This window comes from Heliangelus exortis, chromosome 19 (assembly GCF_036169615.1).
Source record: "Heliangelus exortis chromosome 19, bHelExo1.hap1, whole genome shotgun sequence".
NCBI lineage: Eukaryota > Metazoa > Chordata > Aves > Apodiformes > Trochilidae > Heliangelus > Heliangelus exortis.
Window position 1 is genome coordinate 3,460,264 of NC_092440.1, and position 23,549 is coordinate 3,483,812.

The following is a 23,549-nucleotide window of genomic DNA, read 5'->3' on the forward strand; positions in this document are numbered from 1 at the left end:
ATCAATAAGCCTGGGCAGCCTGTGATGCCTAGTGACAGATTTTCACTGCCTGTATGGCTACATTTTAATTTAGACATAAATAGTTCACACCACACTTGCATGCAAAAAGAAGTCATCTGCTTCTTATCTAATGTGTAATTCAATAATTCCTATAATTGATCTTCATTGACAGTTTATGCAAGCTCACTCACCCACACTGCACATATTGCGCTTCCTGACATAATTCCCAACATAGACTGTGATATTTCAACAAAGGAAGCCAAAGGAAGCTTGTTAAATCAGGTCAAACAAAATCAAGAATCAGAATCTGCTGAAAGTACTCTTTTCACCATCTCTCTCCTCCCACAACCCCTCCCCCCCCCCCCAAAAAAAAAGACACCCAACTATTGGTATCTTTCTGATGGGCTAAAAACACAAACCCCACTTTTGTTAAATGTTGATAGGCTTCAGAAGAAAAATACATCATCACTTTTCCCTAGATGCTGGACTATTCCTATTGATCAGACATAACTGCCAGTTTTTATTGTTTCCATGTGGTTTTATTTTCCCTGAAAGTGCCATAGATATTCTAATAATCTCCTGAATTAAGATTTCTAAATCGGTTCCCAATTGATGAGATACTATTTCTAAAATAGGCAAATAAAGGACATTTTCTCTCACAGACAAAGCAACACAGAAATTATAGAGGTGATAATGGGTCTTCAGGTGTCTGAAAGAGTTGTATCATTTCAGAGAAACACAAATAATAGATGCATTTTCCATTTACAATGATTGTAAATAAAGAGGAACACAATGTTTCAGTTTATAAATACAATCACTCACCTAGCTGGCGTTCTCCAACTATTTAAAATTATTCTTATTCTCCAATGAAATGAGATACAGGAAGAGTTTAATGACTAATACATACAATTAACGATAACAGAAAGCCAGACAAAAGTTTATTAGCAGCATGCTAGATAATAGACACAAAACATGCTCAAAGATCATTCCCAGAGCATATACTAGCCCAGGGCAACACCTGATTTAATTTTCTATAAAAACAAAAAAATCCACCAGCTTTTTAAGCAAGCATTATTTGAAGCTCAGAGCAAGGCACTTTTCCAAAGATGTAGATTCCTTTATTACAGATTCTCTTTCCACTGTAAGACCTAATTCTATAGCAGCTGAACAAATGATTCCCATAAATAACCTCTATCACCCACAAGCCTTTTCCCCAGTCAGCTGGAAATAGGCTCTTAGGCTAACTACTACTGTGCTGCTGAATGATTTTCCAATTTCTGTGGCTATAGCACTTAAGGTAAGTTATTGTACATGTTATTGAGCTAGTAAGTCACCAGGAGAAAAAGGGAAGCAACCAAGGGTGACACGTGTGCAGATGCAATAAAAATCACAGTAGTCTGTTCTTACCATTCATGCCCAAAGCAAGCTCCTAGGGAGGCTTCTGCACAGGAGAGAAATGTTGGTGTGGTCTGAAGAGTAAGACAGTATTTCGTGAGCTCTGCAGGCATATCAGTTTATGTGAAAGTATCTTCTTTGTTTCTACAAAGTAACTTCTGAAAAGCTAAAAGAAAAACACCTACAAATATTTCAGTTATTTGTGTATAGGTTACTCTTTTGGCGCTAAAAAATTGAGTAAAACTGACACAGGGTGTGTATTCTACCTGCCACTGAACAAGCACAAAACTGACCCAAGAAGTAGCAAGGATTACTACCTCCAGGCCAGAATGTGTAGCATGGGCAAGCCCTATAGCCTCTTTTGGAAGGATATTCAATAATGCTTTGGAAAGTAGTTGCTTCCTTCCCTTTTGGCCTTTGCTGAAATGTCTCCGCTTAAATGCAAATTTGGGGGAAGCAATATTCATCCAGCTGTGCAACATCCTTGAATCAAAACAGTGAGGGGAAAGTATAAAAAATAATTAAATTATTCATGTAAGGCTGCACCTGACACTACCGTTACGGAGGATGATTAAAATTTGCAAAAAATTATATTCATTTCAACTTATTTTAATCATAAATTATTTCTGAAATAAACCAGAAACCCACATACATGGGAGATAAAACAAGCAAGCCCACAGCACTGAACTAATCCATGAAAGAAGACTCTTGATGACTCTTCTCTTCCTGCTTAACAAGGCTGATTTCATGTGGCTCACAAGATCTTGTCAGGCAAAGGTCTGGAAGCTTTATCAAACAACCTGATTTCCAATAGAGAAGAGAATCACACTCCAAAGCATGACAGGTATGAAAGGGCAATCAGCCAAACCAAGCTCTGCTGGAGAGCCTGAATTACTGTAGAGTTTTATCATGGTCTCTGCATCTCAGATGAAAAGCTGTCAAGTAAGAAAAATATGCACACAGTTTCTACCTCCTTTTACAACTGTATGCCAAAGTATTCATCAATCCCAGTGAATAAAATTTGGCTTCATGTTTGTCAAATCTACTGATTGTCACATTGCAGGTCGCACCGATTTCACACACACCCCATGGAGGAACTTGACTGAACACAGACTGAGGCTGCACTAAATGTTCAAAAATGTAATTTCCAATGAGATTGAACTTACCTAGGCTCTGCAGGCATGGAATGCTATAAAGCCAAATTTTTAAATAGGAAACAAAAATAGAAGATACTTTTTTAAGGTAATGTTCGTATCTGAATTTCATCCCCATATAGATCATGTGTGGGTGAGTATTAGATTTAAGCAGTTAACTGAATGTTGAATATGTTGGTTACAAATACGTCTACGCACTTCCTAAAACGTCTAGAAGTATGCAAAGCAATAATAAGGGAAAGGCAAGGCAGAAAGAAAAAGGAAACTTTTAATCTTAGGGTTTATTTTTAGGTCATGTATTGAATGAAGGTTTGGCTTTTCCATAGAACACCCACGCCCATGTAGCAGAGCAAAGATTCTGATGAATGTGATACTCAGTATCACAACTTTTTCCATGGATGTTTTTTTCACATAGTGTGGTTAGTTAATTAGATCTCCTCTGATCAGCTATTGAATTACAGCTTCAGAAGGCATTATGATAGGATGGGAATGCCTCACAGCAGTTAAACACTGAGTTTTCTGTCCTAACACATTCAGAGCTAGTGTGAACTAGGTCCTCCCAGCAGGAGTAAAGAAATACTTCTCCAAATTACAAGCACAGTTTATCCCACAGTTTAAAACCTGACCAGTGAAATTACTGCAATATGGATTTATTCTCCCCTTCTCCATTCTGGTATTTAAGGCTAATCCCTTTCATGTTTTCCATGTTTTACATTTTGATCTCAAGCTCTTTGGAGCTGCAACCTCTCTCTCACGTTCTGTTCAGCTCTTTCAATACCATCACCATTACACATCTGTGACTTCAGCATCTTTTTTCCTTGATCCTCAAGAGTCTATCTCAAAAGGCAAAGAAGTATAGTCACTACAGGAATATACTAACAGGACCTCTTTTGTTTTCCTCTTGTGACTTGGCTCTTTAAAAGAAATTGTGATTTAAGGATTAAGACTGGAGGTCACAACTTCAACATGAGATTTCTGCATGACCTGGCAGTGAGGATGGTTACTGCCCTGGCTTCTCTTCATCCCTCTGCAAAATGGGACCAGTGATTACAGGACAGTGTTACCCCAAGGCTTGTCTAATTACAATCTCTATGAAGAGCTTTGGACTGAAGAAAATATGGGAAGACATGGTATGAGGTTTCTGGAAAAGTCTGGTTTTGCTGCCTCTCCAAAAGCAGATGACATTGCATGTGTAATATACCAAGTACAAATGTACAAAGGAGTTCTTATGCCAGCAGTAAAACAGGTAAATAAAAAAGCTTTCAAAGTCATGCTTCTGCTAGTGATAGAAGTCCTCTCATAGGGAGAAAAAACGCATTATTTTTTTGAGCAGTATAAATGACAGAATATCATTTACCTTTTAATCATAAAGAATAACATTTGCCAGGTGAAAGAAAGCTGAACTGCAGTATAGGAAGTTCTGCAGTTGCCTTTCCAGTAGGCTAGAGAAACCAATACCCATAATTCAGCAGTGTATTTTAGCTATTATTTGGCAATACTTTTTCTCTTGAAAACTCTTATACATAAAAATAAGCTTGAAGTGGAAGTTACTTATAACAAGATTTTTTCCACTGAGAATTACTCTCATACAACCATATGCAACCATGTCTATAAAAGTACCAGATCTCTTTTACTGCCAGCTGAAACTGACCTGCACTTATACAGAGGCTGCTATTTTGAATTGGAATGTGCTATTTGTTACGTGCAGCAGACCCTGGAGAGATGATACACCAGCCTGGCAACTCACCATGCTGTGAAGCAGAAAGGTACTGACAAACTGAAGGGGATTTAGAAACCAGCAGCTAGAACGGAAACACCCAGGATTTTAATTTTTTGAGAGAGATTAAGACCTGGGTATTTTTATAGCAAGGTTGGTTACAACCCCCAAAATTAAACCCTGTTATTCTGTCAAGGAACGAATTCTCATCTGGAAGCTCCTTTCCTAGAACTTGCATTGTTCCCATGGACAGGAACAAAGGAAGGACAGATTTCCACGTGCCCCCCAGAGCCAAGAGGAGGAGAGGATCCTGCTTGGGATCACCCTGAAGAGCCACTTTTCCTGGGAGGCTGATGTCCCTGTGCAGCCCCTGTCCTGTGGTATTCACAGACACTATGGCACATTCTGAAATCTGTTTCAGGAGGAATGGGCATTTTCAACAGAAGCAACTTCTCAGACTTTGAGTAACAAAGCTTCTTAATATTAATTTGTTCCTTTTTTTCTGTTAGCTCCTTTCTCAACGCCTGCTTCAACCCAGAGGATTCCCTTTCTCATGAGCTAGTATTTAGTAAACACTACAAAGCAATTTAGTACTTAGTCAATATTAAGAAGCAATACCTGGCTTTTCCAGATTGAACTGATATGGGCAAGGTGAAAAACAAGAATGGTTTCAAGTATGATCCTGTTACCAGAACACACAGGGATAGACATCTCACCTTGCCTGCCCCTGCCTGGCTTCTGCATCTGGCTGACAAAAAGCTCAGGCATTTAACTTTAGGCTTAAAATGAACATATACACAGTAACAATGCTCTTTTTAGTAACTGAACTGTTCAAAAGAAACAGAAGAAACCCCAGTCTGAAAGCATAAAAAGGGAGAAGGATGCTGGAGAATAGCATTGACTAATTCATGTCAATGGAGGGTCCCTCAACCAGGTAGAATGAGCTTCAGCTTGCCAGGAACAACTTAATTACTTCTGTTCATTGGTTTTCCACCTACACATTTAATGTAGTTAATGTTCTTGAAAAGTGCTGAAGAAACAGCTCTGGGGATGAAAGGCTGCTCCTCTTCATAGGTAATGGGTGCTGCAAAAACTCTTCCTGAAAGCTTCTGTGAAGCACATACTGGAGATGCCTCCATCTGGATAGGATTGTCTGGCTCCTAATGATGTGACACTTCAGGCTCTGTGATTTTTTCCCCAGTGCCTGTCAACAAGGTGACACCTTTGCACCACTTGAAAGGGTACATTTTGTTTTAACAAAATACCCCAAACCAAAAGCCCCTCAAGGCTGTCAATTCCTTTATCTTAAGGCAAGAAACTAGCAGTAGATGGGAAGAAAAGTCATGTTTAGAGGGTCACCTAAACATAGGCAGGAAAAAGCTCATTTTCAGCTGTATATATCTACTGGTCATACATTCTCCAATGACAATCAATAACTGACCAGATTCTGCACAGATGCAAAGGTGCTGATATTTGCACCCACCAGTTAATAGGCCCTAAGGATTAGAAATTACATCAGTAAATATATAGCTAATTTAAAAACTGCTATCCTGTACTTTTTACTTTAAAACTTATTGTTCCCAAGAAGTGAATCAGGCATCTCAGATAATTTATAGAATACCAGTTTCCATAACAACATAAATGCTCAGTGAAGCGAAAATACCTGGCAGTTTCCATTACCATGAAATAATTGACCACATCACCACAACAGTGGTGACTTAAGGAGATTGCATTAAAACCAAGACTGCTTCATGTCAACATAGACAATTACAACCCAACAATGCTAGATCAAAGATCATCCTTCCTAATGTGAGTTACTGTGAATTGCATCACATATAGAAGAAGCAGAGTAAGATGGTAGTGAAAAAAATAATTCTCCCTTCACCAAAGCACTGCCACATCTAATCATTTAATAGTTGCAGAACTCCATGGCCAACACTGACCACTAACTTTAGGACCTAATGGTTTCCCATAAAGAAATACAAGTAGGAACATTTCACTCAGTTTGTGTCCTCATATGGCAAGGAATGTTTGATCCACAAATACTTGTCAAACGTCATCATGTTGTAAGATTCAAGAGGGAGTAACTCACACCCACTGCTGAGAACAGCTACTTCATTAAAAAAAGCCAGCCCAAATCTAGATGTAGATCTATATCTACCCATGGAGCCGTTATTTCTTTACCCCTTCTGTGGACTTCAGAAGCAGCAAGCCCAGGGTCAGGTTTGGGTGGAAGTGCTCAGGCCTAATACCTCTCAAGCAGGCCTGCAGTACCTGCCCAGCACAGCCCTGTCCCTGATCTGCTCTGCACCCTCGTGTGCTCACTATGTCCCCATGACATTTTTTGCTTCTTTGCAGCTTCTCCAGCTGAGAAAGCTTGAAGCAATGAGCAGTGGTGCTGCAGCTGCTCTCAGTAGCATATATCTACAAGAGAATGCTGAAAGCACACTGTGGCAACCCCTGCAGCTGGAGCATGGTAAGTTAAGAAGGATCTGTAGGTGCCAAGTAGCATGTAAGTCAGATGGCTGGTCAGGGCCAGGTGTCAGACAAAGTCAAACTGCTGCTGTAGTACCCCAAACAAATCAAGCTGGCCTGAAATATTTGCCATGCAACTCCACAAGCTACAGAGTAGTTCTGCTTGTTTCTAGCACTGTCAATCCTTGTTCTGGAGAGACTGTCATGCTTCCAAACTTTACACCTCAAAGTGACTAAAAGCTGTAGCACAAAGTATTTATGTCTCTAACTCATGAGTGGCTCAGCATGATATTCCTATATGTCACATAACAAGTCAAAACTATTACCCTGCTCTTTTTCCTTTGCATCCCTTGTTCCTCACATGCAGGCAGTAGGGTCAACCAGGCCATGCTCTATATCCTTGGCAGTCAAAGGATTTTTTTCCCCTCGACTTTGATGTTATGAATCACTTTGGTGGATGAGTGCTTTTTCTATGCTAACTGATGTAATATTGATAACCCTGGGAAACAAAAAACTTGCTGGGAACTCTGCGGGGACCTTGAACCTTAGGAATATCAGGATGCTCTTTTATAACACACTGTTTGGCTGATGCTCATAGCAGCTTTTTTTTCCCTTCTGCTTAACCAGAAATTTCTGTTCTCTCACCCTTACCAACCTCTGCAAATAACACTCCCATCTTGCATTTCCTCTACCCAGCACCAGGGAAAACCTGGGCACAGACATAGATAGTTTTGGACACTACAGAGCAAAGAGAGAAAAGGTCACACTTGAGTCTTACCTCTTGCTTTGCAGTTCTGGCTTGCTTTGAAAGCAAGGCACGTATTTCCTTTAATTATTCATTTGGGGAACTGCAAACTCACCTCTCCTAGGCTGCCTGCTCCTCTTGCCCATCTTGCAGCAGCAGGAGGCTGTGGTACACTGAAACACCTCAGCACAGTGGTAAACAAGCAACCAGAATGACTAAAGCATTTGTCAAAAATAAAGTGCAGTAAAGCAAAGAGAAAAAATAAAGCAATTAATCATTTAAAAAAATGAGAGAGAGCATGGAAAAGAAACCTGATAGCTTGTGCCACCTCCCCTGGAAGACTGTCAGTCCACTGACAGGAAGATTAAGGATGCAGATGGGAATTCCTCTCTCACCAGTCAGCTTTAAAAGCACAGGTCAATGATTTTTACAGATCTAGCTGTGGCTTTCCTGCAACATGTCTTTTTCTCCCCTTACCTCAAGCAAAAACAGATGATCCCCTTGCAGTGCTTGTTTTCTGAGCGCTGCCCTCACAGCTAAGGTGAAAGTATTGATTGAAGCACTTAGACATTTATTGGATTTGCAGCTTTTCTGATGTGTGAAAAATGTTTTGTCCTCATACAGTCAATCCTTCATACACCAGTATGTGTTGGTGTAACCACCAAAGGTCCAGACCCTCTGCCACACACTTCCTGAGTGAAGAGACCAGCTGGTGAAATCCTGGGAAGGCAGTATACTAATTTCAAAGCATCCATTTTAATAATACACTTGACACTGGGCTTGAAGAGCCTGTACAGCTTAGAGTTCACCTCTCCTTGACCCTCTGGGAGGACAATAGACATTTCTATATCCCCAGCTTAAGCTGGATTGCCTGTTACAGTGTCTTGTTCCTTTAGGAACCTGTTTAGCAGAGTGAATTGCACTGGCAGATTGCCCCGAGTAGCTCCTTGAGTTGAGTTCTCCAACCATCCCCAAGGCATATTTAATGAATTGGGTAATTGTGGAATGGGAAAAAGTGAGAAGGAAAATTACTTAGCAACAAAGCCAGTGCTGTCCTTTCCCACCCCCCCCGCAGGATAGACCTTTTTGCTCCTTGCTTTGCTTTTACAACCCTGTACATTTTTCACCTGATCAAGTAAAGAATTATCTCTCCCCTTATAGGAAATCTTACACCACTTTTATACAAATGCTTGATTTTCCCCATCATTTCTTTATACCACAGAGAAGGTCTTCATATCTTCAGAGCAAGGTAACATTTTTGTTACCTTTGTTATGTGATGACATCATTTGCATCAGTCATGCTCTCAGCTCTCTGTGTGCTTTAATCAGTCTGGCCTTTTTGTATTTTCAGAAAGGGTCATCCCTGCAGTGATTTCCATGCTGTAAGATAATTTGTGCTGTACTCACAAGAACCTTTCACGTTGTGAGAAAGAACATCAGCTCCTGAACTGGTTGATCTAAATCTCCACAAGGACAGTTCTTAGTACCTGAGTAGTCAAGTCTTATATCAGGCTTGAGCAGTACAATTTTAAAAACCCTTTGTGTTTGACTTGTTTCATTTAACTCATTTTATTTTCTTCTCCAAAGGGCATAACCAAGTCTAACTAGGGGAAGAACAGCAGAAATGGAAGTTGTATGTTTAAATGTGACCAGCAACTGCCCCAGCTGACAAATTAAATATATTTTAGGATCCTAATGGATAATGCCATATAATTGTAAAGAAACTGTACTGCTGTACTCTTAACAGTTTTCCATGGCAAACAAAAATATATTTCTAAAATTTATTACTAAAAAAAAATTAAAATCAAATGAACAATTACATTCACTAGACAACAAATTGTTTTGTTTTGAAGGGGAACTAAAAAACAGGCCATGCTGTGAACAAAGCTTTAATCCAAGGTTACTCTGGATAAAACTGTTTTGCAGTCAATAGGCCCCAGATGAGCATTAAGCTTGTATGGATGCCTGACTGAAATGGTGGTTTATCTACCATATATAGCACTGATTTATATATGCTTTTTTCTCTCCTCACTATCCTAACTAACACAGCTATGGGGTTTATTTCAGGCTTTGTTTGGGGGATTAAAACCATCTCAATATAATCTTTTTGTTTTATACACTGAAAGAAGCATTAGAGATGAAAATTAAGGCCACAATGGATTTCATTAATCACACCAGAAGGCTTGGTTTGCTGTAGTAGGCATTTCCAGCAGAAGGTGCTCACAATCAGTTAAACATTAAACACCCTCCTCTGTTTAAATAGCAATGATCAAATATATGAAAGCATGGTTCCTGCATCAGGGCAGAGAGATTCTTTTAAAAGGGCCAGTACTGTTCCAACCATCTTGCCTTATGGCAGATTCCTCTTTCCAGCAATGTGAGCATCAGTTGGTTGCAAGGACAAAAGATCTGGTAAAATTGGTGCCTGGGGAAATTGCTGTGAGATAAAGAAGGTTTCACCTCTGGGTCACCAGTACAAAAGAAATCATAATAGCCAACAGTTATCCCATCACAGGACAAGTGCTGGCAGGCAGCACAGCACAAGGTATGAGGTTTCCACCTGGTCTTTGGAGAGCAGGTGCTCACACTACAAAAACATCAACTGATGCTGTCCAGGAAAAGACCAAGTATCAACAAGCCCTGCTAGCCAGGCAGCTGGGACATATTCCCCACGAAAGGCTAAATCCCAGTGGCAGATGGCCAGAGGGAAGTTTGCATTCCCACAACTCATGCTCTGTTACGAATAAACGGCAGCTCTCCAGCGCCCTGGGTCTAACATGATGCCAGAACTACCCCCACTGGAAAACAGTATCAGCCAAAAAAAAAATCCTTGGACTGATGCATTGGGGCAGTTGCATACAGATGAACATAGTCTAAGTGTATGTTCTGTAGAAGGACAACAAGCAAGCCTTATGGAAGCAGGGTCTAAAGAGAAAAGCAGTAAAATTCATTGTTTCTTTCTGTAGAATCTGTGAGCCAAAAGCCCAGGTTTCCTTAACAATGTTTTTATTTCAATCTCTATTAAAGCTTTGCTTGAAAGTAAAGCCTAATCAGAAACCGAGAAAACAATCTTAGCAAATGTGACATTATTGTTTCACCCCACCTCACTCTGCCTCACCCTCCCTCCTGCAGCAAGAACGAAAGTGACGTGCGGATCTAAAGAGGCAGAAAGTCAGCAAAACCAAAACTGAAAAACCAACAGGTCCTGCCCCAAACAGTCTCTTTCCAGGGATGAAAGTGCTACAAGCAGAACTGACTACAACTCCCAACATTCACTGAGGCTGCATTTAAGACAAATTTTATCCGGGAACATCCTAAACAATGTGAAATTGAAAGCAAGCCCCAGTGGATGTTGGAAGCTGTAGTCACCTCTCCAAGGATGAACGAACTACTGAGAAGAAATATCCTGAGAGCTGCTCAAAAAAAAAAGCCCAAAAGCCCGGCTAGGGATCTGGAGAAGCAGGTAGCGAGCAGGAAGAAAGCGCTGTGTTCCTTCAGGGGTGCCAAGCTCTCCTTGGGCTTTTCGGGACACCCCAGCGTTTTGGGAGGGGGGATTACTGGCCCGGGCTGCAGCAGAAACAGCGAAAGCCGACGGCAGCGGACGATTCCAGCAGGATCGGCGCACGGTTGAGCAGCACAAAACTCCACACGCAAACACCTCGCGTCCCCGGCCCTGCGCCCATGATCGCGCTGCGCGGGCGCTGCCGCCGGCGGGGCCGAGGGGCGGGGGCCGGGGGCGGCGGCGCTCCCCGCCCAGCAGCCGCAGCCGCGGGCCGGGCGCGGGGGGCGCAGCGGAGCGGCGGCGGCGCGCAGGGCCATGTCGGCGCCGTGCCTGCGCCTGCCCGCCGCCGGGTCAGCACCGGCGGAGGCGGACAGCGCCGGCGGCATGGAGCCGCCCGGCGGCACAGAGCCGCCCGCCGCTGCCGCCGCCCTGGAGCTGGCCCTGGAGGAGGAGCTGGCGCTGCTGACCGCCGCCGGGGAACCGCCGGAGCCACCGCCTGCCGCCGCCGCCCGCGACCCCGAGCTGCTGTCTCTGATCCGGCAGAAGGAGAAGGACCTGGTGCTGGCGGCGCGGCTGGGCAAGGCGCTGCTGGAGCGCAACCAGGACATGAGCCGCCAGTACGAGAGGATGCACAAGGAGCTCACCGACAAGCTGGAGGTGAGGCCCCGCCGCCCTTCTCCTTCCCTCCCCCGGCCCGCAGCGCTTCATAAGGGGCCCCCGCTTCAGGGCCCGGCCGCCGGTAGCCCCGCGGTCTCTCCCGGCTGAAAACGGCTGCTTCTTCCCCGGTAAACCCCGGGGGCGGCAGGCAGGCACGGGGCCTGCCGGGCAACCCAGGGAAACTCCCTGTGGCCATGATGGGGAGGGAAAGGGTCTAAGAAAACCCTCTTAGGCCTGGGGGAAGCAAATGTGCTTGTTCTTCGGCCTCCCCGGCTGCGAGGGTGCATATCGGCCTGGGGATGGGCTACAGCACCTTGCTTGGGGAGGCTCTGGTGGGTACTGTTTTGCCCAAGGACCCTGGTACCACCTGAGCAAGGAGATTTGCACTGTGCTTGGCTTGCCACAGAAATGCCTTGGAAGTTAAATTTATACAGCAGGTACTGAGCTACAAGGCATATGTAACCCTTATGCTTAAGCTGTTGCAGCTCAGGCATTAGGCATGGCAGGAGATAAGCCCTAATGATAGGGCTCGGTTTGCTGGTTGCTCTGAAAAATACCTACAGGTATCTGGAGAGAGCTGTTTGCCAGAAACTCAGTGCATTGAGCTATTTCTTGATTTTTAAGGATGAAATAGAGCTACTACAAAGAAAAAGACTTCACAGGCTGCTTCTTTTGGAACAACTCTCTTGCACAACTATGTAAGAGAGCCAGCTATCTCTACTCCTTTTCTCAGAGATACTCCTGAAATTTTAATTCTTCCAAGCAAGTAGTACTGATCAGAAAGATAAGAAAAAGCCTCTCTTGCCTTTCTGGAGAGAGTCTGAACAGCACTGGATTTTCAAATTCCATTCAAATTCCATTCAAATTCCATGTAACAGCCCTAGACCAGTTGTTTCTGCAGTCTTGCATATTCCTGTTTCTGTCTTCATGGACTTGCATCTCAAGTTCAAAACAATTTGTGAAATTGGTGTGGCCTTGGTTCTACTGACAAAATTCCTTTCTGTTAAACCTAGCACTTTACCCTAGCTGATCCTCTTTGCAGGGAAATCTCTCTGCATTTACTATTCTGATAGAAACAGTAGTCAAGGTGACATTTCCTCTAATTGTTTAGTGGCATGATTTATCAGAGTTGAATTTCCCAGAGTATTAAAATTTGCCAGAGCAAATGATTTCAGGCTGATCTTTAAGCAAGAACAGACGTATGTGGTGTTGTGCTGACGTGGTTCTCCTGGTGAGTTGGAGTAGAAGCTTTCTTACCGTTAAAGGGAAAATGCACAAGTTTAGGTCCTTGCTGAGCTGCCTCTTGGGGACCTAACCTACCCCTCACTGTAAAATGAAAAGATGAAAAGGAGGGTAAAACCTATGACCTTATAGTAATTTAAATAACATCCCCCAAATGTTTACTTATGGGTCCATTCAGAAGGTGAATGAAGGGATGATAAACACAGCCAATTCTTTACATTTTTTTCATCTCATTACTATGACTCTAACTGTACAGTTGAATAGCAGATACCTGCTTTTCAGGCTGCCATCTGATAGGAGTTAGTGTTATCTTCTTAAGGGTCAGATTTTTTCCTGCTGGTTTGGCAGATCTAAGACAGTGCTGCTTCACACACACACACACACACACAAAATATCAAACTTTAACGTTAATCTTCTACAACACAAGCCTGTTAATCCTAAACTCGATAGATTAAATGTTGGCCTCCTACTGTTGCCACTGAAGTGAACAAAATTCCACAATAAGCTTTTTGGTTTCAGAGGAACAGGGAAGAAGGACCCACATCTGTTACCTCCTTCCCTGTGCTGAGAACTTTCTGATGATGACCAGAAGCAAAGTCTCAAATGAGATCCCTGGTGACAATTGCACCTGATACAGTGATGTTTAAGTGGCACTTAGGTTTTCTTCCAGTTAACAGTTCAAAGTTGATTACAAGAGCTCAGTGAAGCCTCTCCATTTCCCAACAGTCATTACACTGGCCTGCTCCTCTGGTACCCTGCCTCAAGACTAAATGTATTCCAGTTTTGTGGATTCATTACTGAAGTGCAGCATACCTACCACACACCTACTCTGGCAACTCTTTCACTTAACAGCCTAAATTCAAATTCATTCCTAATCATGGAACTGAAGTCTTGTAATAGATTCTGGTATGTGATCCTAGTAATTTTCATCCTCTGTAAGGGATTAAAAACAGCTTATTCCTCTGTTCCTCTGACACAGAGGAGGTCCATTTTACAGGATGGACCCTCTTTGTCAGCTGGGGAATTCCCATTTGCTGTCAGTTCTTTAAGTTATAACTGGCCCAGCTCAGTGAACTTCAAGAGAAGCTGCTTTTAGAAGAACAAGTCTTCCAAAAAGCAGTTCTGTTTAAAAATCAGTGCACGTTGGATGGAGACACACTTGGGGAACAAGAAACTTCACTAGTAATCACTACTTGCCAAAAAAAAAAACTCTATCCAGATCTGCAGCCATGTGGGTGCTCGAGTGAAGGCTGATGAGGGGAGATAGCTGCTGAGAGAGGCAAGAGGAATCAGCATGTCACATCTGGCTCATCCCCCTGTCTTTGCAATAATCTCTCTGTGCCCCACTGCCCTGTTCTGGTTTCCCCGTCTCAAGAGAACAAACTTGATATTCTTCAGCTCCCTCTAACTCCAGCCTTTGTGATGGCTGTTTATTTGAGCTTTATGTAATGTGGATTTTCTTTCATAGTAAGGGACTAAAGTGGTTTTTAAATGATTGACAAGGCTTATCTGTGGCTTCTGAATCACAATGGAGCATGTCTGGGGAACTTCACCTGCAGTGCTGCTCCTAAGCAGGCTGAAGTTTCATCTTCCATTTAGAGAAGGCCCTGAATCTTTCCAGATGTTGCCTAGCAGTGAAAGAGACAGCACTATAAAAGACTGCATTTACAGTGTGCCACTCAAAGTGAAATTGTGGCTGCTCCAGCCACACTTAGGCTACAAACAAGATTTCTTTGCAATGGTTGTCATGGGCCTGCTGGTGAGATCTCATGCCTACTTACTGGATTAAAAAATAATTGTAATATTTAGAGTTTTTGTTTGCACAGGTTGCTCTCCTTTAATACCTGAAACACAGGGAAATACTTCTGCTTTGGTCCAGTGCTTGTAATCAGCCTTCTTTCACATTTGAGAGTTTCTCAAAGTCTTGAATATGCAGAAGGATCTGGAACAGCACAAGCAGGGTGCTGGTACACTGTGCTGCAAGGAGCATAGAAAAGGATTTGGAGATAAGGTCAAGAAAGAGACAGTGTGGCATCTTCTGCAGGGCAAGAGGTGGAGGATAAGTGATAACACAAGCCAGAGGGCTGCTGGAGAAGTGAAGAGCTTTGACATTCAGATCTGCTTAGGAAGACAGCAGAGACCCTGCAAGGGAGGCTGTGTGTCATCAGCACTATGTGCCCAGGGGAAACAGCCACCTCACAGCCTGTGTTTCTAACAAGCAATAAAAAGCCACTTCACAGAAATGTAGCGCAATTTTCTTTTCTTCCCAGCAGGTTTATTTTCCTCTCCTAGCATGAGTGCCACAGGGATTGCTCACTGGGGATGATACCCAGGGAGAAAAGGGCGAGTGCTGCTAATGCAGGGCCCAGTGGGTTTCTGTTCTTTGCCAAGACACGTTCCTAAAAAGCTGGTGAACTCAGAGAGTAATAGCAGGTTATTCTGCTGCTTCTGACAGAACACAACCAACAAGGCAAGGGCTCCTGTTCTTCAGGTTTCCCCGCTAACCTTGGGACATGCCATGTCCCCAATCTGTCTGTTCTGCAATTATGCACATGGCTTCAATTACCAGGGGAAATTCAAACTCAGTTTCAGAGATGGGATTCTTTCAAATGGGCACAACATAAATCTGTTTTGACCTGATTTGCAGCTCTGTTTCAGTCAAGCCCTCATTTAACTGAGCCTGTAAAACATACTAAAGTTCCACCAGATCCATGCAGTCCCTCGTTTTCCAGCCAGTCCTAAGCAAAGTCTCTGGAGCTGAGTGGTTCCCAAAAAGCCTGCAACACAGCCCATGTATGTAAATAATGTCTGTAGAAACTATTTCATTGCATCCATTGCCATTCCAGAGCAGACTGCATCAAACAATAGAGTTACTGTGCACTATCAAACAACCAGACAACTAATTAGGTCAGGAATAGAAGGAGCAAATGGATAGATGATTCAACTGTTGTTCATAAGACCCATATGACAAGAAAGATGCCTCATCTAGATTCCTCATCAGCAGTAAGGATACAGTTTGTGTAGTTTTGACAATAAAGGCAATTTTAAAATTAATTATGCCACTGCCCACGGCCATTGCTTTGGAGTTCAGCTGGGCTCTGCTAAATCAATTGGCCTGCCTGGCCTATCTATTCCTCCTATTGACACTCAGCCTGTTTTACTCTTTTGGCAATTATTTCAGTAAAAATTCAATGTGCTGATCTCCAGAGGCCAAGGACAGGACAATTGCTGGAAACAGAAAGCAAGTTTAGTGCCAGTGACCTGCTCTGACACAGAATTGCCACCTCCATGGCATTGTCATGCTCTAGTACCATTCTTCTTATTGCACAAAAGGTTTCAGCCCTAAGTGCAGAGGAGGAAAAGGAGGCAGCACTCACTTTTTTCCTCCTTTCCTAACCTCTTCTCCCTCCTGTTATCTAGCACCTAGAACAAGAGAAACATGAACTAAGGAGGCGATTTGAGAACAAAGAAGGAGAATGGGAAGGAAGGGTGTCTGAACTGGAAAGTGATGTCAAGCAGCTGCAGGACGAGCTGGAGAGGCAGCAGGTTCATCTGCGCGAAGCTGACCGTGAAAAGACGCGGGCTGTCCAGGAACTCTCCGAACAGAACCAAAGACTCCTGGACCAGCTGAGCAGGGTGAGTCCCCACAGCATGGTGAAGGCAGGCACTTGGCCTCCTCAGTCATGGGAAAGCCTCACTACTCTGCTGTAAACCACCTTTCAGGCAAATAAGCAGAAAAGCTTCCTTTTTAAGGGGAAAAAACCCAAATAGTTCTGCATCTGGTCAGGTAAGACAAGTGTCCCTACAAAACATGCTGCTGTTATACTGAATTTTATACCTTTAAGGAATGCTGCATTTTGTTGGCCAAACAGTAATGTTTCCAGGTTGAGTGGTCATTAACTGCATATATCTGTCTCAGCTGTTTTTGTGTCTAAAACAAATTTAGAAATCTATTTCTAATTTACAAACACATCATACAGGAAAAAGGCTAATCTGTAACAGTGAGGTAAAAGGCTTTTTTGCTGGCCTCCCCTTTTTGACATACATTGGCTATAATGTAGAATTGTACATACCACATAATTCTAAAGTGCTGTGTCCCTGCAGAGAAATTTTGCCATTGTTAGATGTGTGAGAACCTGAAATTCCTTGGAATGGCATGCTTCAGCAAAGACCTTAACTTGCCTCTAAATGAAAGAGGGTTTATAGTGAGGCTCCTACAAATCAGCCTGATTGAATACTTCCAGCATGGGTTTCTTTCTGACAGCAAAGACTTAACAGTTTCTGCCTGTTCACACAGAAGTTAACCTGACTTCTAGAATTAAGAACCTTAAGCTTTTTCTCCTCACTGGACAGACAGTACAAACAATAATTTTAATGCTTGCAAATGCAGCAGATGAAAGCATTTTCTTCTCACTGGTTGCTTAACCACAAAGTAGCAGAGAACAAAAACATACACCACAGATGGATGCTGAAGAGGCCCATCTAACATGTAAGAACACATTTCAGACTAGATTCGGTCAGAAATGAGTCTCTCGGGCTGAGACAGGGATTGCCTAAGGTAGGCCAGAAACCTCGATTACAACACTAGAACCAGAAGACCCTAAAACAGGCCACGCATTTAGTCTACTCACTTGTCTTCAGTAGATCTGGGCATGCAGAATTCCTGTGCTTCTGTAGATGAGAGGAGCAGGTATCAGGTATAACACTGTACTGACACTCAAGATCATTGTGCTGTAGATTTGCTTCTCAAGTACTAAAAACACTTAGTCCAAGGATATTTAACTTTTATGTAAAAAAAGAAAAAACCCTCAAGTTCCGTAACTTAGAAACACTGCTAAGTTTAGTTGTGTTTATAAAGCACTATCTCCCAAGTATGGGGGATGAGCAAGTGAAGAACATTCACCTTTTCTCCAAAGAGTATATTTCACAGATGAGAGTACACCCCAGTCCTGGCACAGCTCCTCTATTGTCTGTATTCTTACTCAGGGCCAAGACTTTGGCTTCCACCAGGTCTGGATGACCCTTCATTATTTTCTATGTACGCAAGATTTCCCTCATTGACTAAAAAATGTTAGATTTGTTATAGACCCAGCATAAGCACAGAGATCAGTCTAGAAAATAGGAGAGGAAACCTGGACAGCTTGCTTTGGGCTTTAAACCACAAGGGATTATCCTCACATGACACTTGCCCTACAGGAGCTTCTTGCAGCCCAGCTGCTCAGAGAGCTGTTCAGCAAAGCCTTGTGCAAAGGAACCACCAAGTTAGGTCTACCAGCATGCAGTGTCCAAGCATGGGCTTCTCTTAACTCCCTATTACTAACAGAAATAGTCTTTGTCCACCCATTTCAGAATTGTCACATTCTGGGAAAAACTTGAGTCTTGGTGCTACCCTCCATGCTCCAGCCCAGCTCTGCTCCCAACTTGGAGGACTGTTGTTCTCCAATGAAGACAAGGCAGACTGATAAGAGGAACCTTATGCTTGCCAAGACACAGTTCTGATGCTCAAAGAGTTTCCCACCTGACCAAAACTTGCTAGGTGCTCAAATACAGCAATGGATAAAGCAAGGATGTAAACAGTCTTCCTAGAGGCAAGAGAAGCTGGGCAAATTGAAACAGTCCTTCACCCAGGGCTTTAGTGAGGCTTTTGAAAATCTCAGTATTATTAGCACTCAACTATTCGGTGCTTGGTATTCCATGTTTGCTGCTCCGTAGTGTAATCAGTCTTATTTGTGTGGTCTCTTACTCTGAAGAGGTTATGCAAGTAACCCTTGAGGCAGTGGTAGTGCTCAAACCCTGCACTCACATAGTTCTGGCTCCTGTTACTACTTTTGCTTTCAATAAATAAAAAGAACAAGTAGAGCTGCATGGATGTGCCAGCCTACAGAAGTGTTGCTGGTATCCTCCTTGCATTCTTGGCTCTGCATTTTGCACCTGCCTTGTGTGTTACAGTGGGTTGTTTGGGAGGAGAGGGTTATGAGAAGGCTGTGATAAAGCAATTAAAGCTTTATTCAGACCTCACTCACAGAACAGAAAGGCTTTTCTCTGGTACAAGTGATTCTACACTAGTATTCTCTCTTTAAATCTGAATTTCTACTTTTTAGCAATTAACACCTTGTGACCCAATTTCACAAGACTTCAGCATGTCTCTCCTGGGGAAGGTATTCCCTTGACACTAAGCTCTGTATGTCAAATGACAGTCTCAGCCTCCCAAGCTACTAGCCCTGCTTGCTCCTCTGGAGTCCCTGGATTTCTGCCCCTTTTACCTCAAAGCAGGGCAGCATCCAACATCTCCTTTGTCCTACCCCTCCTCCTTCCTGCTATGATATTCTTTCACTAACTAGTTAAGATTTAGGACATTTTTTTAACCCTCTCTTCCCCAGAGATGAAAGGCCAACACAAGCACATACTTTTTTTTCTGTCTAAGCCTGGCACAAATGCTAACAAACCAAGTGCACTGTCCTGCACACCCACACAAATATACCAAAGGGACCTGGAAAGATCTATCTTGTAATTAAAGCATGGGACTGAAAAAAAAAATCCATCCTCAGTTCTGGCAAAGACTGATAAGGAAAACTCAAAAGATAGGGATTTCAAGTCTGTTCCAGTCTCTAAAAATGGGGATAACTGTCTTGCCTCAAAGTGGCCAAGAGGCTAAAATAAGGTCCATAAAATGATTTAAGTTCTTCAGATAAGATGATGATACAGGAGAACTTTACATATCTAATAACAGTAAGCAGGCTATATATATATATAAGGAACTTTGCCTCTTCTTGAAACATAGACTTTGGTGTGGTTCTCTGCTTTTAGCAGAGCAGAAATAGTGCTCTGGGTTACACAAGTATTAAACCATGGGGAAATTAAGTGGGCTGGACCAGGACCTCATAGTGAAAGACTAGATAAACTTGATCTTTGGCATCTGAATCTAAGATCTCCACAGTAAACTTACTTTTTAATTTACTAAGTGATGATTCAAGTCCTTTCTGCATATCTATTTGGTTTCCCTCCCTCTGCCTCAGCACAGCAAAGCATGTAGTAACTCTCAGCAGTGTTTGCACCAACCTAAATGCCAGTTTTACCCAGGAGAACTGCAGAGCACATTGTGAGCAGTACACCAAGGTACATACCACTCTCCATGATGCTCAAAGAGAAAATATAAGAGGTAAAGTACAATTTTGCTGAGGAAGTTGATGCTTAGGAATTATTATATATTCTGTTTCCAGCTACTTCAGTCTCCCATCTGCTTCAGTTCTCCGTTTGGAAAAAAAAAATCCTATGCTTTCTGTCCTGTTACGTTACAAAATTTGGAATGAGTGGATATAGGGGAAGGTCTCCCCTTACACATGCCCACATGACCTAACACAGCAAGAGTCCCATCCCCACCTCTGGGCTTGTAGGAGCTAGTAATGCAAATAATAACACACAGCCCTTTTTCTATAATGAGGCAACATATTACTACTTTGTCAGGAAGTGAATGAAAAAAGACTTTCACACTGTTTCCAAGTGCCTTCACCAGATGGCTTTCCCACACATTTCCTGCTACTGAGCTCTGGGCTCCTGTAGATGTTTGCAACATGGAGCTTGGGTGAGGATGTATCCTTCCCAGTTCAGCTGGGCTTCTTTTATGGTACATAGAGCATAAGGAAGTAATTTCATGATGTCAAGCCCAGGTATTTTCTGCAATGAAAATCTCTTTTCACTGGCAGGAAGAAGAGTGTCATCTTGCACTGCTGAAATAGCTCTTTGTGTTTAGAGAGGAGTGCTCAGTGGCTGCAGCATCCCTCGAAGGGGCCCTCAATCACCAAGTTCTTATATTCACTCAGCACCTAGTGCCAACATACTGCTACAAAGAATGAGGAGTTTCTGGTACAGCAAGAAAATGATCAGCCAGCCCACAAGTCTCCAAAGGAGGTTTTATTTGCTAGCCACAAAACCTTCCTTTCACTGATATTTCAGTTGAAGTTTTGTTTTTAACTTCAGGCTATAATACACAGCATAGCTTCAGTCTGGCAGGCACTGCCTGGCTTTGATTTGAGAAACATGTTTTAACTGAAGAATGAGATGACCATATTATATTCTCCCTTCCAAATCACTTTCACTTTAAACGCATCCTTTTGTGGTCTACAACATACTTGCCAGAGAGGCAGATCTACTATCAATTATTGATCTCAAGAGCTTTTTTTTAAATGGTTGTTTATCAGCATAGGACCAACGTTGGTTTTAAGAAAACTAGATTAATAATCAAAAGAAAGTCACTGGAACAAATGTGCTGGCCAAGATTCATTGCTTTTGCCATGCCAGAGATCTGTAGCTACTACATTTAGAGTTAGCTTGTCTGTAATTACTTGTGTTATCTGTAAAGGTGCTTGAAACAAGCCTCCTTATGTTCCTTGTTTATGAAGTTGTCTCCAATAGCCCAGGAGTGTATAATGGGAAACTCAGTGCTTACCAGAGAGGCAAATGAGTCAGGCTGAATTTAAGCACTGCTTCAGGGGGTTTGTTTTTAAACAGAAGAGGATCCTGAGTGGACCTAGGCTCAAAAGGTACTTTGACTACACCCCATTTCAAGGTGCAGATGACTCACTAAACTGACTTGTTTTCATAAAAAGCCTCTAGCTTTTGCTGTGGCTTAAAGTGTTTACTGAAGCTACCAGTAAGGAGTAGCTTACTGTAAGGAGCTCTATATGGAGCTGCTTAATTGCATATGGAGTTCTGAACAGCAAATCTTGATCTGCTTCACCTCTGAGCAGTCTAAATTCAATGGAGGGGGAGACTGCACGAGAAGAGGCACTGAAGGGGCTGAAGTACCTGGTTTTCCTGGCAGCTTAACTAGGGCTGTCCCACTCCTTGTAGACAGACAACCTGCCAGCATTGCTTTGTGCTTGGCATGAGGCACACTTATGTTACACATGGTGGAACGAGAGGAAAGCAGATACCAGCACAAGACAGAGCCAAACACTGAGGCCACCAAATCTCCCATTAACCACATCAAGCACCCTCCACCTCCCTGCCCCTCTGGAGCACCAACAGATTCCAGCAACATGTAACCAGATCCCAGATCACACAAAAAATACTAATTAGTGTACATGCAGGAAAGGCTCCTTGTCACCAACTATTTCTTCCCTAGCAGAGAGCACTTGTTAATAATTCAGCTTCATGCCACATCAGGACTGGAGTGCTGAGGCTTTCTACACAAAAGCTGTAAATATAGGATGTGACTGCAGCTGCCTGTTCTTGCCTGCAAAGTCCTTCAATGAAATGACTCAGTGCCCTAGAAGGTAATGAAGAAACATCTTGAGGTCACTGATGAGTAGCACTCACCCACCATCCATCTAGGGGAAGGGAAGAAAGCAGGAAGAAAGGCTCTACCTTCTGATGAGAATCTGGCCAAGCCTGCAGCATGACCCCCATTTTAGGGCACCCAGAGCTTCAGGAGCCAACTGGAATAGGGCCATCCAGACAGCAGGACAGAAATGCAGCAAAGCCCAGAGAAGTGATTTCAGCAACAAGAGGGAGAGGCACCCCTACAGTTTGCCCAATGATTCTGCACCCACCCACATAAGATTCTTACTTTTGTATATTTTGATTTAAGTATTGGAGAGCACTGAGGGAATGGTCAGAAGGCTGTACACACAATAAAACAGGGGCACACACTGCTACTGAACCAGAATACAGGGCCCTCTCTAAGGAAAGGGTTTAAAAATTACTATCAAGATTAAAAAAAATTATGTTACTGTTAAGGCAGTAAATTCCTGCCGATGGGAAAAATTACTGCATCCATCAGCTCCAGGGGCTGGGTGGGACCCTCATCCACCCCCCAGGACGGTTCATCAGGTACCCCCCCATCCCTGGGGACTTCTTGCTGGTTGCTAGGAGATGGCACACCACGGTCCTGGCTGGTGATGTTGCTGTGGCAACCAGCTGTGATTTCTCTGCTTGTAATGTCCTGACAGTCAGCGGACACGCAGGGAAACGCACTTGTGACGTCCAAGGCAGGCGAGCGGGTGGGAGAGGCCTCGTCTGCCACCTCCGTGGGCTGGGCTTGCTGCCAAGAGGTGTCCTCCAGCATCCCCCAGTTCATCCCCCTTGTTTCCTCCCCTCATCACAGCAATTTTTCCCCTAAATCATCCTGGAGATTTCCCAGCCCGAGGCAGCCTGTTGTCCACACCACCTACAATGAATTTTTCAGCCTGTGAGAGGAAAAGGTAAATATTTCATTTCCTCAGTAAAAAGAGCCCCTTCTGAGCAGGACATCAGCTCACACAAGGTGACCCCACCAGGGCTTGGCAAAATGCACCCTTCCTGAGTCCAGCTCAGGGAACTCAAAGCAACACAAATTATCTGCCAGAGCCACTGAACCTCTAAGCTGTGTGTAGCTCATCTCATATCCTCAGAGGCTTGTGGTGCCTCTGGATGGAACAACAGAGACTGCCCATGAGACATCCCTAGAGCCCAGATCTCTAGCCCCCATGATGTAGGCAGCACATCAGCAAGGAATGAGTGTCCAGAGCACCATCTAGGACAAATATACATTAATGTTAACCACCTAGTGGTCAGCCATGCACTGCTCTTCCCTGCACTTCAGCCAATTCCAGCCTTCACCTCTAGCAAGTGGTTCTGGAACAGATTTCTGGAGTTTCTGCAAGGCTTCTGCCTTGAGATGTT

General features: G+C 43.3%; 1 protein-coding gene across 2 annotated transcripts in view; it reads left to right on the plus strand.

Annotated features, from left to right (window-relative positions):
* Window positions 1-11,225: 11,225 nt before the first annotated feature.
* The window catches only part of BICDL1 (BICD family like cargo adaptor 1), a 48,219-nt gene continuing 35,895 nt past the window's right edge, over window positions 11,226-23,549 (plus strand). The window contains exons 1-2 of one of the 2 annotated variants that reach the window (XM_071762661.1): window positions 11,226-11,645; window positions 16,308-16,523. In XM_071762661.1, the coding sequence (XP_071618762.1) occupies window positions 11,304-11,645; window positions 16,308-16,523 (558 nt within the window). In that variant the 5' untranslated portion in view covers window positions 11,226-11,303. The remainder of the gene's footprint in view (window positions 11,646-16,307; window positions 16,524-23,549) is intronic. The other variant, XR_011729593.1, reaches the window with a different exon arrangement.